The sequence below is a fragment of the Nansenia antarctica genome (assembly GCF_963989245.1).
Source record: "Nansenia antarctica genome assembly, chromosome: 14".
In the NCBI taxonomy this organism is placed as follows: Eukaryota; Metazoa; Chordata; class Actinopteri; order Argentiniformes; family Microstomatidae; genus Nansenia; species Nansenia antarctica.
In genome coordinates, this window is record NC_137684.1 from 23,686,445 (window position 1) to 23,700,375 (window position 13,931).

The window sequence follows — 13,931 nt, forward strand, 5'->3', positions numbered from 1 at the left end:
AGGCCCGGGCAGCCCTGTCCAGCAGAAACAACAACAGCAGTTCCCCCCTGCGATACCTCCCTCCCAACTTCCGGGCCCAGCAGCAGCCTCAACCCCCAGGGCGCTAACCCTTCCGCTCTCTAGTATTACCCCCACCAACGGGCCTTCACAGAGCCACGCGGAGACACTCGGCACCAGGGGACTCCTCTCTGTCTCTCCCCCAACCTGGCAACCCATCCTGGTGCCTACTGTATTCTCTATGTCCCCTAGTAACCCACCCCACTCTGGTGCCTCGTCTCTGTGTCCCCTCTACAAGGCCTGCCTCCACAGGCCCCATATTATAGGCTGTCTCCTGGTTGGCCAGATTGCAGAACAAGTTCAGGATGCACTGCTCCTCATTGGTTGGGCTGGTATGACATCACATACTGTCCAGGAGAGAGAGAGTTTGTTTGCCAAAGTGGCAAATCATGACTGAAAATGACAGCATGTCCTCTATCTATCTGAATATTTATTATCTTTTTACTTACTTGATTATTTATTGATTACATTGATTTTGTATTTCGTTCATGTATTTATTACTGCGAACTGCGTGTGACATCATTTGATTGTTTGTTAGTCATTCTTTGAGATGGAATTTAAGATTGTGTATCATTGCTGTGGTGTTTAGACTTTGATAATAGTTCACATTCACTTTTGGTATGGATATTAGTATATTCTCATTGATATCTTCAAAAACAAAAAACAACTGAACAAAAAACTATTTCCCAATTGATTCTGGTGATGTGAATGGTTTCAAACTTGCCTAACAGACTAGACAGAATATCTGACATAAAAAATCGTAAAAAATCTTGTTTGTAAGCATAATCTCTAGATGTACAAAAGTTTAAAGTGCTAGTATAATATTTTCTATGTGCCTGTGTTCAAGCACCAATTGAATCTAATGTTGTTAAGGAGACACTAATGGAGGTGGTATTGCATTACAAAGATAATGTTTGTTGTGGTGGTGGATTGATTTCAACTACCAAATCTAACGTCACTACTTGAGATATGCTTGTTTTTTTATACAAACCTTTTTGCAAAAGACATAGACGTATAGAAAGAATATATTTTTTACTTACGTTTTTTTACTGCAGTTACTACTGAAGTGGTTCTGTTGGTCATGTAGTTCAGCTCTCTTTGGAGATAGCGACAGAGATAGATGAGATAATGAGGTTAGAAATGTTATATTCAGGTTAGAATGATAATTGTGAAGGCTAGGGCAATTGGCCAGGGTGTGGCCTTTTGAATTGCACAGGTTTACTACTGACCATGGAGTGAACTGATTCCCCTCCTCCTCAGTGTTAGTTACGACAATACAACGGGAGATTCTCCCAAGCCGTGGCTCTAGAATCACATACAGGATCATTTTCATTGGCTGTGTATGTTTTCAGTGAAGAGATTGTTCATCTGATTCTCCTATCTAACTAAGGTTATGAAATCTCATACTAGGCTAGTTCAGACATGAGATGGAACCATTGGTAGTCACAGTAATCTAAACTACATCTCTCTGACTTTCTGACGGTCTCCCTCAGTCGTGCTAAACGGTAAATGGACTGACTTATATAGCGCCGAATTATTCCAAAGCGCTTTACAACGGCCTCTCATTCACCCATTCACACACCAATGGCGGCAAGCTACCATGCAAGGCGCCGGCCAAATTGCTCACTGGGAGCAATTTGGGGTTCAGTGTCTTGCCCAAGGACACTTCGACATGTGGCCAGCCGGGGCTCGAACCGCCGATCTGCCAACCTTGCGATCATTGCTGATGCCCTTCTTCCTAACAAACTTATATACAAGCACAAAAAACGTAGGACTATGCATTAAAGCTAAATAGCACTGGTCAGGACACAGTCTGCTGTCTTCTAGCTCTTCTAGTTTGCTATCAGGCTGGCAAAAGGGTTTCAGTAGGATTGCTTCATGCTTCCAGGATGATGTCACATCATAAAGCTCTTCAGATCAATTTCCATTGAAGTTTGGTGATAATGAAACCATCATGATTTGTTCTTCCTGTTGAATCATTTGTTAATAATCATCCCAAGGGGTGAGAGAGAAAAGGTAATGTCTGGCTGACCATATCGATGTCTCATATGTTTGAGAGAGATTCATCTCTCGCTCTCGCTCTCGCTCTCGCTCTCGCTCTCTTAACCAATGTTAATGATGTCTCTGTTAGTCAGGTTTATAGAAGGGGAATCTGAGCACATAGACGGATGTGAGATGCATTGAGGTTGAGTGATAGATTTCTTTACACAGTTGTGCATTCATTCACCAATATGGGTGGATGTATATAACGTATTGTGGCGAGACGTGTACAGTAGCCCTAGAGGACAATCGCCCCTTATGATCCATACAATAAGTGCTGATGAAAGCATGTTTGTTACAGCAGTTGGGAATGGTTGTATGCCGATATCTGTATGTATTCAATTGTTTGATTTATGATGTCTTTGTCCATCTTCATGGAAACAGATTGTTTTTGTTGTAAACCTTGGGTTGGGAGGAACAACGGAGTATTAAGACGTTGTTTGAGGTCCAAAACTAGTCTAGAAGCTGTGACTGGTGTGACTGAGGACTGGTGTGACAGGTGTCCATCAATGAAGAACATAAAATGTTGTGACACAGGCCAATGAAAAGTGCTACCTGTAGGCGAAATCATTTTTCTGTTTTTTACATGTGCTTAAACTACAGATTGTAAGCTTTCAAATGATGCATCATACATTGAATTCGGAAACAAATTGAAGACGACATGAGTATGAGTACACCGGAAATCACTAAGCACAGAAAATCCCCATCAAAGATAATGAATCCCCATCAAACAACAAGAAACGAAGTCATTGTGTTATAGATTACACTTATTTAATTAACGTAAAACTGTTCGGAAAAAGAGTGGGTACTTCACATCTTCGAGTTGAATGTTAGCTAAAAAAACGAAAATCTGAAGAAAAAAAAACAACTTTAAAGACGAATTTGACGTCTTTCTCATTTCCGAGAGGTGTCCAGAAACACCAGCAGCAGTCACCATTTTGCCATCTCCCTTGATTGTTTGCACAGTGGACGGTGGAGATGCAGAGCTGTGACATCTTAACTGAGGGTTACAGACAATAGTCAATAAAAGATCAAGAACATTTAAAAAGACAGCCATATACTGCATTGGGTTTTATTTTTCATATTTCTTACTCCATTTAAAACAGTGTTAAACCTGTTTAAATAGACAATAAAACAACTGTATTTGGACAGGTATGGGACTTATGTTGTTGTCTGAGTCTTTTTGTTCCTTTCCCTCAAGTAAGAGAATGGTATCCTCAAGTTCATTCCTCCCACGTTGCAAACACCTGTATCAGAAATTGCAGTGCTCTGCGTAAGTAATGGTCGCTTAAAGTTGACCTAAAAAGCCTGCAGAGGTCTGGAAAGGTCTGCAAGGTCTTGTGGACAGATAAGGTCTTGTGGGTGATAATTCATATTATCACATACCAGAGTGATTCCAAGTGGACAATCTGGAGGAAAAAGGTTCCGCCCAAGCTTTACAGCATACCAGCTCATCTGTGAAACATGGTGGAGGGGAGTTAATGTTTGGGCATGTATAGCTGCCAGTAGACCTGGCTAACTATCAATCAATCAATCAATCTAACTTTATTCATATAACACAAGTCATGCATTGACTTCCAAGTGCTGAACAATAGTAAATAAACTACAATACAATAAAAACAAGAGGTATAAAAATAGACATAGTAATAAGACCAGGAATAAAAAGAAGAACCAAAACTAAAATAAAAATGAGGAGATAAGAAATAGGGGTAAAAGTGGAGGTGACAAGGTAAAGGCCAGGCTAAAAAGTAGAGGCTGCAGTCCAGACATGGCAGAGCATCACACTTGAGAAGACACTCAATGTCTGGATTTACTCGCAGACTTCGCAGTTAGGATTGTCCACCAAACTAAACATGTGTGCTTTATTTGGACATTTTATCTGTCCCATCACTTTTCGGTATCCCGAAACAAGGGGGCTATGAATAACAACTGTTGTTATGGGCAGTCTGCTATGGGCAGGGCTAAATAGATAGACACTACAGTAAACACAACACCGGAATATCAACAATCCAGAAAAAAAACGTTACTTTTGATTGGGTGGGCAAGACGCACATGTGGGTGCGCTGAGCCCACCCCTAGCTGCCCTTAGCCACCGCAAAGTGTATACTCGTTTTATTCTATCAGATTAGAATATATTCATAACGGGAGAGGTAGGGGGAATGATTCATTCAACCAATGCGCGACGGAGACCGTGCGCAACAGCCAAACGGAGGCGGGGTCTGAACTGAACTGTTGCAATCAAGGTGCAGAGAGATAAGCGCGTGAATGCCCAGAAAGCGCAAGCGCGCCCAGCAATAACTTTGGACTTGGTCAACGCTGCAATAGGTGACTCGTCTCGCCTATCCCCAGGGAAACTCACCAGCCAGATGACACATTCATAGACATGCATTTTTTGTCGCTGAATTGAAAGTTGGACCCCTTATTGTGTGTTATGACACAGCCTGTCACAGACTGGTCACGCATTAGATCTCGGTGTCTTTGCCATTATTAACCATTGGGATCATTGAGCTCCTGTTTTGTTTTTTTTGTTGCCTTTTCGATGTTGGAACTGTCAGCAGCGCCCAAGGACATGGACGACTTCAGACGGGTGGCCTTCAGGAGGAAACCCCGAACATTTGACGATTCGCACATGGAACCAGAGGAATGTGCAGGTGAGTGAATTATAAGGTTCTATCTCAATTTTTGTCAAAATTGAGTTTTTTACATAATCTGATCCATTAGGTGTTTATTAATGCCTGTGTGGTGTTATTTTTAAAATGTTTACATTTTTTAGTTAGTAATTCATAAAATACAAAGGTTCCATCTCACAAAACATAATGGAATGTAAAAACTTTGACGCTCAATATCTCTGAACTGCCCTAAACGGAGATTCTAGAACCTTATCATTCTAAGCTCACGATATGGCGTGGTCAGTGATCATTACTTTGCGCACTTACTTACAAATCAGATTGTTGTAGCTTAGTTCAATGTTCTCTCTACGTTAACATTGTTACCGTGTAAGTATACTATTATTTATTGCAACACATTCTTTCTTTGTTTCTTTCATTTATTTGGGGTCATTTGGATTACCATGAGGTGTTACCACAATCTGTACAGCTATTGTGAAAGTATGTAATGGCCAACACACCTACACGTGTTTACATACTCTGGGTTGTATAATATAAGGCTCCAGACAGGGCTGACAGCTGAACAATCTGAAGGTTGCCAACAAGTCCCAACCTGTTGTGTAATCACCTCCAAATGCCTCAAGGCACAGATTTGTGTCGAATGTTTTCACAAGTGCAGCAATGCAGAATGTTGTGCAATCTTCAATGACTTGAGCCTATTTATGGCAAATAGGTATATTGTACTAATAACAATAACATATATCTACTACAACCTACCCTCAACATTGGGTTGCCTCATATCTCATATCCTGAGCCCCCTCTCCTTCTATCTATATCTTCCCCAACCCCTTCCCTTATAACACCTAAATAGAGTTCTGTTTTCCTCCATTGGGGGTCCATCCAGATGGAACTCCCAGTGATGGGTTAAAGGTCAGCGGTTATAGGACCCCACTGGGGTCTTTCCACTGTGGTGGGACAGAGAAAAGGGGTTCTTGGTTTGGGCTTTGCCTTGGAGAATAGTGAAATCTCCACCTGTGAGTGAGAGGAACCATGCAAACACACAGTACACTGTCTGGGGCACACTCCACAGAGAGGGAGGTGGGGCTCCTGCTTCCTCTTACTCAGCAGTTGTTGTGGGTGACAACAATGCCTGGAAAAAAAGAAGGGATTTGACTTCAATCGAGGCTTTAATCACCCTATAAGCCTGTGTGTCAGTCAGTGTGTCAGTCAGAGTAACAGTCTAATGAAAATGTCATTTTAATGTCAGTCACATACGACACGTAGGGTGATTGTACCTGCTATCCTCTGGTTATTTGACTATCTTTTCTTTGGACGATGTAACATTTATGCTGGGGTGGATGGTGAGGTGTCTTAGTTACCCTTTAAGACTGTCTGTCAGTCTGTCAGTCTGTCTGTCTGTCAGTCTGTCAGTCTGTCTGTCTGTCAGTCTGTCAGTCACTGAAATAGCCCCTAATTAGACGTCACGTCACTTAAGCTAAGTGGGGTGACTGTCTGTAAGAGGTGAGGTAACCGGAGGTCAGGAGATCAGTATTAGCATTGGGCATGCCCCCAATCATTTACACCAATTGCATTGTATTGTTCTGTCTTGTTTATTATTGTTTTCTTGGCACTGTGATGGCAACAGGTGGTGTGGATTAGTGAAAACAATTGTTTGTAGTCCACCACTCCACTAAAGAAGTTCCCCTAGGAAAAATAAAGGTCTGTCTATCTATCTATCTATCTATCTGGTGCAAACATACCTAGATGTGTGTATGTTCCTCCTTATAACATCAATTTCTGAATTGGGGCCTGTCGTCTGATGTTAACCCTATATGCTACAGTATGACTGCCTTACCATACAACAGCCTTGTTAAATCAAATAAAAATAAAAATTGTCACGTACATTGCGTATAAGTGATGGAGTGAAATGCTTTATGAATCTAGATCCTTGTACAACAACAGTCAGTTGTAATCAATAAGTCAATAAATCAACAATACAATATCAGAAGGTAGTAATAAAGCATTAGGCTATGTCATAATAAAGCAATGACAGTAATTAGTAGCAGAAATAGTACCAAAACGTATAGTGTAGTAGCAATTATTGTTTTTACAGTGGTAGATCCTACAGTGTAGTGGGAACGTTCAATGAATGTAGTGCAAGATGTGCAATCACTGCAAAATCTGTCACGCAACTTTGGTCGAACCGAACTTGAACTCGAGCTGAACCACAGTTGTTTGTCTAAGGGTGAGGGGAGCGTTCAAATTGAATTGACTATAATTCGATTTCCTCACCGCGAAGAAATTCCTTCCACTCGACAAGATCCCAATTGTCCTTTTACGATTCAGCGTTTGGATTGTTGTCCTCTCAGACCACATACAATCCAAAAAGCCCACATCTAGCTTAGTGTAAGAGGCGGGTTTGTAGAGAAGGAAGGAGCAGTGAAGCATCTACAGTTGTAATGAAGGCTCTCTCTCTCTTTCCTTTTCAGTCTTTTCTGCTGCTGTGTGCTTGTTATGGAAGCCCCACTATTCACTGGAGTGTATTCTAATGGAGAGAGGAGAGAGGTTTTCTGCTGACTATGAGCTCTGTCCTCCTCTCCGAAGACTAGCTCATCATTAAATTGTTGTGTGTTTCTATCTTTCTAATGGCCTCGTCTGATAGCAGCTATAATGGTATAATCTGCTGTTAAAGAGTATTCACAAGAGGAACAGTCCTTCCATTGAGTCGCTTGCTGTCCGAAGCCCTTGTCAAGTAACAGTCGTGAATGTATTTCTACAGTGAACGGTTGTGCACCCGATTACGGTACGTTGTTGCTTTTTGGACACACCTCCTGTGGTTGAGAAGCAGGTGGTGTTAGGGAAAGTACATGGCTCCTGCATAAGGTGCATCTCCATAATAATACCTAGAAAACCCCACATCGACTACACTGGCACCAGCAACTCAAAGACTGTTGTTGAAACATTGACAACAAAGCTTCTTCTCACCACGACAACCTCTGCTCTGCACTCTCGTACAGTTTTTGTAGATATTTCTGCTATCTGAGTAAGAATCTCCTCCTGACAACACAACACAAGTAGCTTGGGTCTGTAGAGTGGCAGTAGCTGGTCCTTAGAGTGAGGCCTTTTGCTGCGGGGCTGTAACAATGGACCTGATTGTGCTCCTCTCGCTGCTATGGGAAGGAGCAAGGCACTGTGGGATAGCTGGACGACTGAATCAGCAGCTCTGTGGTCTGCTGTTGTTGTGTTTGTTACTTTGTTGTGCTGAGCTGAACCTCTGACATTCACTGTTTTTCACTCCCGTCCTGTCAAAACCGCCTTGCACAATCGGCTTAAACCCCCCTTAACGACTTTGACAACTTTATGAGATTGTTTTTCATTTGCATGCAATAAAACGTGTGTTATAAGTATAACCCACCACCTCGTAAATAACTCGGTTGGTGAGAACACTGGCGACAGCAGCATCACCTCTCTGAATAGACTACTGTTTAAAATGGACAGGGAATGAGGAACCAGAGGTTTTTCAAGTTTCTTAATCTCACGCTCATCAGACCTTCTCTAGCCAAGGGGGACAAAGTAACAGGTTTCCCATGGAGGTCCTACTGTACACAAACCAGGCCGGTGTTTTGAGTAATGCTTACAGTATTATTGGAATGTTCTTTTTTGTTACCTTTAGCTCTAAGCCAGGTAATGTACTGTACTCCCTCTGTGTGAGCACTCTGGCATTAGGCGTGTGACTGTGAGGAAACCAGAGATAGCCTTTATCATGTGCTGAGAGTCTGGACTGCATCGATCTCCAACACATGCTTACTACCCCTGCTTTCAAAGGTCAGGTGGCTCTTTCCCCCTCCTTGAGGTGAGACCAGTGGGGTCAGTGGGGTTTACATCAAGACTGACTATAATTGGTTGGATTTATAGCTTATAGATTTATTTCAGCGCAGGTGTTTACGAATACTTTTACATTATAGAACACATACCTGTAGAGCCATAGGCGTTTGTGGTATTATTGATACGGGGGGCTTCAGGTGCTTAGTTGATAAAGGGTCTTACTTAGAAGTCTTATTCAGAGCCATATACTGGATATCGCCCTGTCTACAGTCGACACTTAAATCAGACTTGTGTTATTCTGTTAACGTAACGATCGGATCACAATGCGATCGCTGTATGTGCGTCCACACCTGGTATAAACATGCTAGATGTCCGTCTTTGAACAGTCTACTAACTCAAATTGTTTTCTCCCCTTGCTGTATTTAATAGGCTGTATGAGCTTCTAATGACTATGTTGCGTGACCAGACTACAGACATCTGAACCCAATCCCTCCTCCTCCACCTTGCCAGGTGGTCAGCCAGAGATATTAGAACACTGTCAGACCGCAACGCCACGTTTGAGTTGTCAGTTACTGTACACTTGCTCATTGTATTCGGATAGCAGAAATCCGATTTGAAGTGGGGACGGGCCTATGACTCTCTTTCGGTTCAGTCTCAGTCGGACTGTGTGTGTGGTGTTGTAGTAGTAGGAGTAGAGCCGTGATTGGTACGCACACACTCCCTCGCTGTTATCCCTGTGAATATGTAATCACTCTGGGTGTGGTACCTCAAAGGACTCAGAGAACAGGAAATGGGTAATATCTCTATCCACATTCCACAGACGGGATCTCCTAGGGAGCGCACACACACACACACACACACAGACACACACACACGCACGCACACAGACAAACAAACACACACACACACACACACACACACGCGCACACAGACAAACAAACAGACACATGGCATGAGGCATGAGGTCACCTCATTTGAACTGAGGGTGGTGAAAATGAATGACTCTAACTCTGTTTCTAAACAGTCCACTAGGTGGCAGTGGAGGCTAACAAAATGGTTCCTGATTCCAATGCCTGAGTGGAAGGAAGGTAATAGCGCAACACTGTCTGGCTGCTCCTTCAAACTCCCAATTTACTCATGATACAGTACATAAGATAAGATGTATGTGTTTATGTCTCCATACAACACGATGTTTATGTCTCCATTACAATCCAATGTTCTCTATTGTTCCCTGTTTATACTAAGAATAGAGGCCTTGCACAGGAACAGGGCAGCAATGTTCCTTCTAATCCCATCCTGCACTGATTTACGACATCCAATCTTATGTAACGGTATGAGTTCCCCGTCCCATCTGGCCAACCTAGGAGCAGACGACGTGTTTTCTACAGTTTGAAGTTAAGTTGGCAGGTCGATCAAAATGTTATTTGTTTCCTTCTAAATTCCCATCTGCACATTAGTCATTGGATGTTAACGGAGGGATGCGAATGGCCAATTAGATGCAGTGATTAGGCCCCTCATTACTGATCATGTGTTTGCTTCTGTGTTTTCATTCGAGTCAAAGCCACTGATGTGATGGTACAGCTCTGTTCCTGTATGTAAGACAGTACCGCCTACACACACACACACACGCACAAACACACACACACACACACACACACACACACACACACACACCAGTGTCCTCATTCTGGGAAGACGGGACATTCCTCACTGAGGTCTCTAGGGAGAACAATGAAGAGGAGGGGAAAAGAATGGCATCTATTTTTAGTGTGTTTTTCCAGAGAAGTGTGTAAAGGCTGGTCCTAGCGGGGAGAGGAGACAGGTGGGGAGCAGGGAGGTCTGATGACACACTTTCTTCAGGTGTCACCCACCTGCCTCGGAGGGCTCTCTGTTCCTCTCCTCACACTCCACGCCGTCAAAGGCCAGTATGTTTTTCAGCTGAAGCCCCATTAAAAGCAGTTTGTTATTTTAATCTCGTTATAGAAATTCTATAACGAGCTGGAACCCAGACATTCTCCTTGGCTGAGTCAAGGGCAGGGAAATCCCAGACCCAGCAGTGACCGTCCAGAAGCACAGAGGCCAACATCAAAGTTGGATTTACACATTTACTCTCGAGTGCGGCCAACAACCTCTGAAGTAATTTTGACCTTTGAAGTAGGGGTCATATTCATATTTCAATTATTATGGAGGAGTGGTGGGGCCCATGATTTGTTAAATGGTAAATGGACTGCACTTATATAGCGCCTTTATCCAAAGCGCTTTACAACGGCCTCTCATTCACCCATTCACACACACATTCACACACCAATGGCAGCAAGCTACCATGCCAGGCGCCGGCCCGCTCACTGGGAGCAATTTGGGGTTCAGTGTCTTGCCCAAGGACACTTCGACATGTGGCCAGCCGGGGCTCGAACCGCCGATCTACCAACCTTGCGATCATTAGACGGCGGCTCTACCTCCTGCACCACAGCCGTTATCAGGGTGGCCCTCCCCCCCATATAATTCCCCCAGTAGTAAAGAGTCTCTACTACATTAGTGAAACCCACTGTGAGACCACCAGCCCATGCCCATCTAGAGGTAGCTTCCTCAGAGACTCTGAGCCTGTTTTTCTTTCCATGCGCCGGTGTTTCCTGACTTGTGTGTGTCGTTCCCCCCCCCCCCCCCCCCCCCCGGCTGAAAGTGAGGTCCCCCCCCCCCCCCCCCTGGAGCTGTGAGGTTCCTCTGAGCAGACTCTGCTCTGCTAGCCCATCTACGGGCTCAGACAGAGCTGAGTGGAGGGAGACCACAGACAGGTCTTACCATGCGTGCTCCTGGACTTACAGTTACCATAAAAGGACTTAACGGATAGTACCTTTCGCTCCTAGTCAGGAAGGGTAGCTAAAATCAGTACGGGTAGTACGGCCCGGTACGGCTCGGTTGGCATAGGAGAAAGCAAAACAAACCGGGTTCTGGTACGGTACGGTACGGTAGTGGAAAAGCGCCAAAAGAGAGGCGGAGAGCAGACCTGACATGTCTGTGTCACCCTTTCTCTTCGGGCTCCACCCTTCTGCGCAACCCTAACCGTAACCCTAACGCTAACATCTGTTACAATAGGCACAGGGGTCTCCTCCTCAGCCTCATTGTCTTCAGCAGACTGACTCTGGTGGAGAAGCAGGGAGGGAGGGAGGGAGAGAGGGAGGTGTATTTTGGGCCACCATTCATACACAGGATGTGTGACCTCAGCCACTTTCTCTGCCTGTTCCTCTGTAGTCCTTATTCTACCTCTCTCTCTCTCTCTGGATGGTTATTGTCTGACCAGTATCAGCCTGCTGTTCAGCTCTCTCTACCTGGACTGGCCGCCCAGCCTTTGGGAGACAGGATGGATTGCCTGGCCACCGGTTACCGGAAATACCGACTGCGCCACGTCTCCTCCGGTAGGTGGACCGTTAGTACGGCTACACACCAGGCTGGACACTCCCAAAGAGGACGCAGGGGACTGGCCAGGCTACTGACACCGTCGTCATCCTCCACCCTCGTCTAAAAAACACACAGATTACGAAAAAATGATTTTTGACTAGATAAGGGCATTGACTCGGATCGGATTTTGTATGAGAAATGAACCGACGTCGCAAGTATTGGTTTTGGAGACGGAAAGGTAAACACCCTAAAAAAGTTGGTTGCTGTTGTTTTCCTGCTCTGCTGGTATGGTGCGGTAGGTGCTGTCATATCAGAGTCTGTGGGGTTTTGTTGTTATCCGGTTGAGAGAGGGCTGTACGCCTGTTGTGGTCGACAACTTGGCCTAAACAACAGTTGACACGTGTGATCAGGAAGTACAGGTATGTAGCGGGGAAGTCAGTGAGTGGAGTGAAACGGATTGGCGTCGATCCATGTGAGGGAAAGGTGACCGTTGTGTAGAGAGCCAAGGATAGCAGCGAGATGCGAGTCGTTAATTGGTAACGTCATAACATGTGACCCTTTTCACCCCCGGCGGTCACACCTCTGTGTTGTGTGTGTGTGTGTGTGTGTGTGTGTGTGTGTGTGTGTGTGTGTGTGTCTCCTCCTAAGCCTGCTGTGTTCCCTCTCCTTATGCATAACACGCACGCAGACTGCGAGGCTGCCAGCCAGCCATCTTAGAGGCATTCCTCTTCTCTGCCCTCTCTCCTGCCCCCCCGTTCGCTCAAATTAAGTGACGTTCAGCTAATCTCTATTCTCCGCGAGTGGGCCGACGAGGCCATTTTCTCAATGCTGTCTTTGGCCGCGCTCCCAGAGCTCAGCTGTGGCCAGTTGTTTTTTCCACTCGTCTGATATTACTGCGCTGAACTCGACCGAAATGTTTTTCAAACGGGACGAGGTTCACAAACAGGAGCGAAATGATCGTAAGAGGTTGTGGGGGTCTGTGAGACGTAGAAAGAGCCACAGTGGAAATAATGCTCCTCCCCCGTGCGCTGTAAATCTGTAGCTCTGTAAACATACAACAGCTACACCTACACGGCTCATGTAGTGATGTTTGTGATTATGTATGTATGTACTTCATGATGCATACATGATACATAACAGGCAACAGCTCAAAGACACAGTCCCCACACGGTTATATGAGCTGAACAGTGTTAAATGTTATGATTTCTATTCAGAAATGTGTTGCATTCAATATCATGGGTCAAGATACACCCTATCTTTTTACAGATCATGTTAAATGATGTGAATCTTGACCATAATATTGAATGGACATTCCAGAATTTTTTTAACAGATAAGGTTTAGGCCCTGGCATTATGAGGAACATGTTGAGACACAGCCCAGTGAGACTAGTATGCAGGCTGCGTACCCATGTGGACTGGTGTTGTTGAGTGTGAGTGCACTTATAGCTACCAGCCTGGGAAAGAAGCCTGTCTTGTTCTCTCTTGGCCCTGGGAACCATCCCCTCTCTTAAGTCCCCGTTCCAACCACTCTGTCCTCTTGGCAACATCTCTGATGGCCCATTACCCAAATGTGTGTGTGTGTTTGTGTTTGTGTGCGCGCTTGTGCGTGTGTGCTCGTGAGTGTGCGTGCGTGAGGGAATGAGAAGGAGAAGGAGCGGGAGAGAGAGAGAAATACGATTAAATGTGTGTGCGTGCGTGCATGCGTGCGTGCGCGTGTGCGTGAGAGAAGGAGAAGGAGAGGGAGAGAGAAATACGATTGTGTGTGTGTGTGTGTGTGTGTGTGTGTGTGTGTGTGTGTGTTGGGAGGAGTTGTGACTCTTTCATACTAGCGGAGAGAGAAAGAGTGTGAAGCTTTCTTTCTTTCGTTCTCTCTCTCTGTGGGCCAGGAAGGAAAGGGCTGGGGAGCAGAGCAGAGCAGGGCCTCGCTCCTTTCACCACCAGTCATTGTTACAGGACAGGAAACACTGAACACAACCTATATAAGATTACCAGAGCGGACCGTCCCCT

General features: G+C 44.8%; 1 protein-coding gene across 1 annotated transcript in view; it reads left to right on the plus strand.

The window, feature by feature from the left end:
- Positions 1–4,636: 4,636 nt before the first annotated feature.
- LOC308169999 (uncharacterized protein) overlaps positions 4,637–13,931 on the plus strand; it is a gene marked incomplete at both ends in the record, with an annotated part of 42,016 nt that continues 32,721 nt past the window's right edge. Inside the window, one exon of the mRNA XM_080544730.1 lies at positions 4,637–4,748. Within this exon, the coding sequence (XP_080400856.1) occupies positions 4,637–4,748 (112 nt within the window). The remainder of the gene's footprint in view (positions 4,749–13,931) is intronic.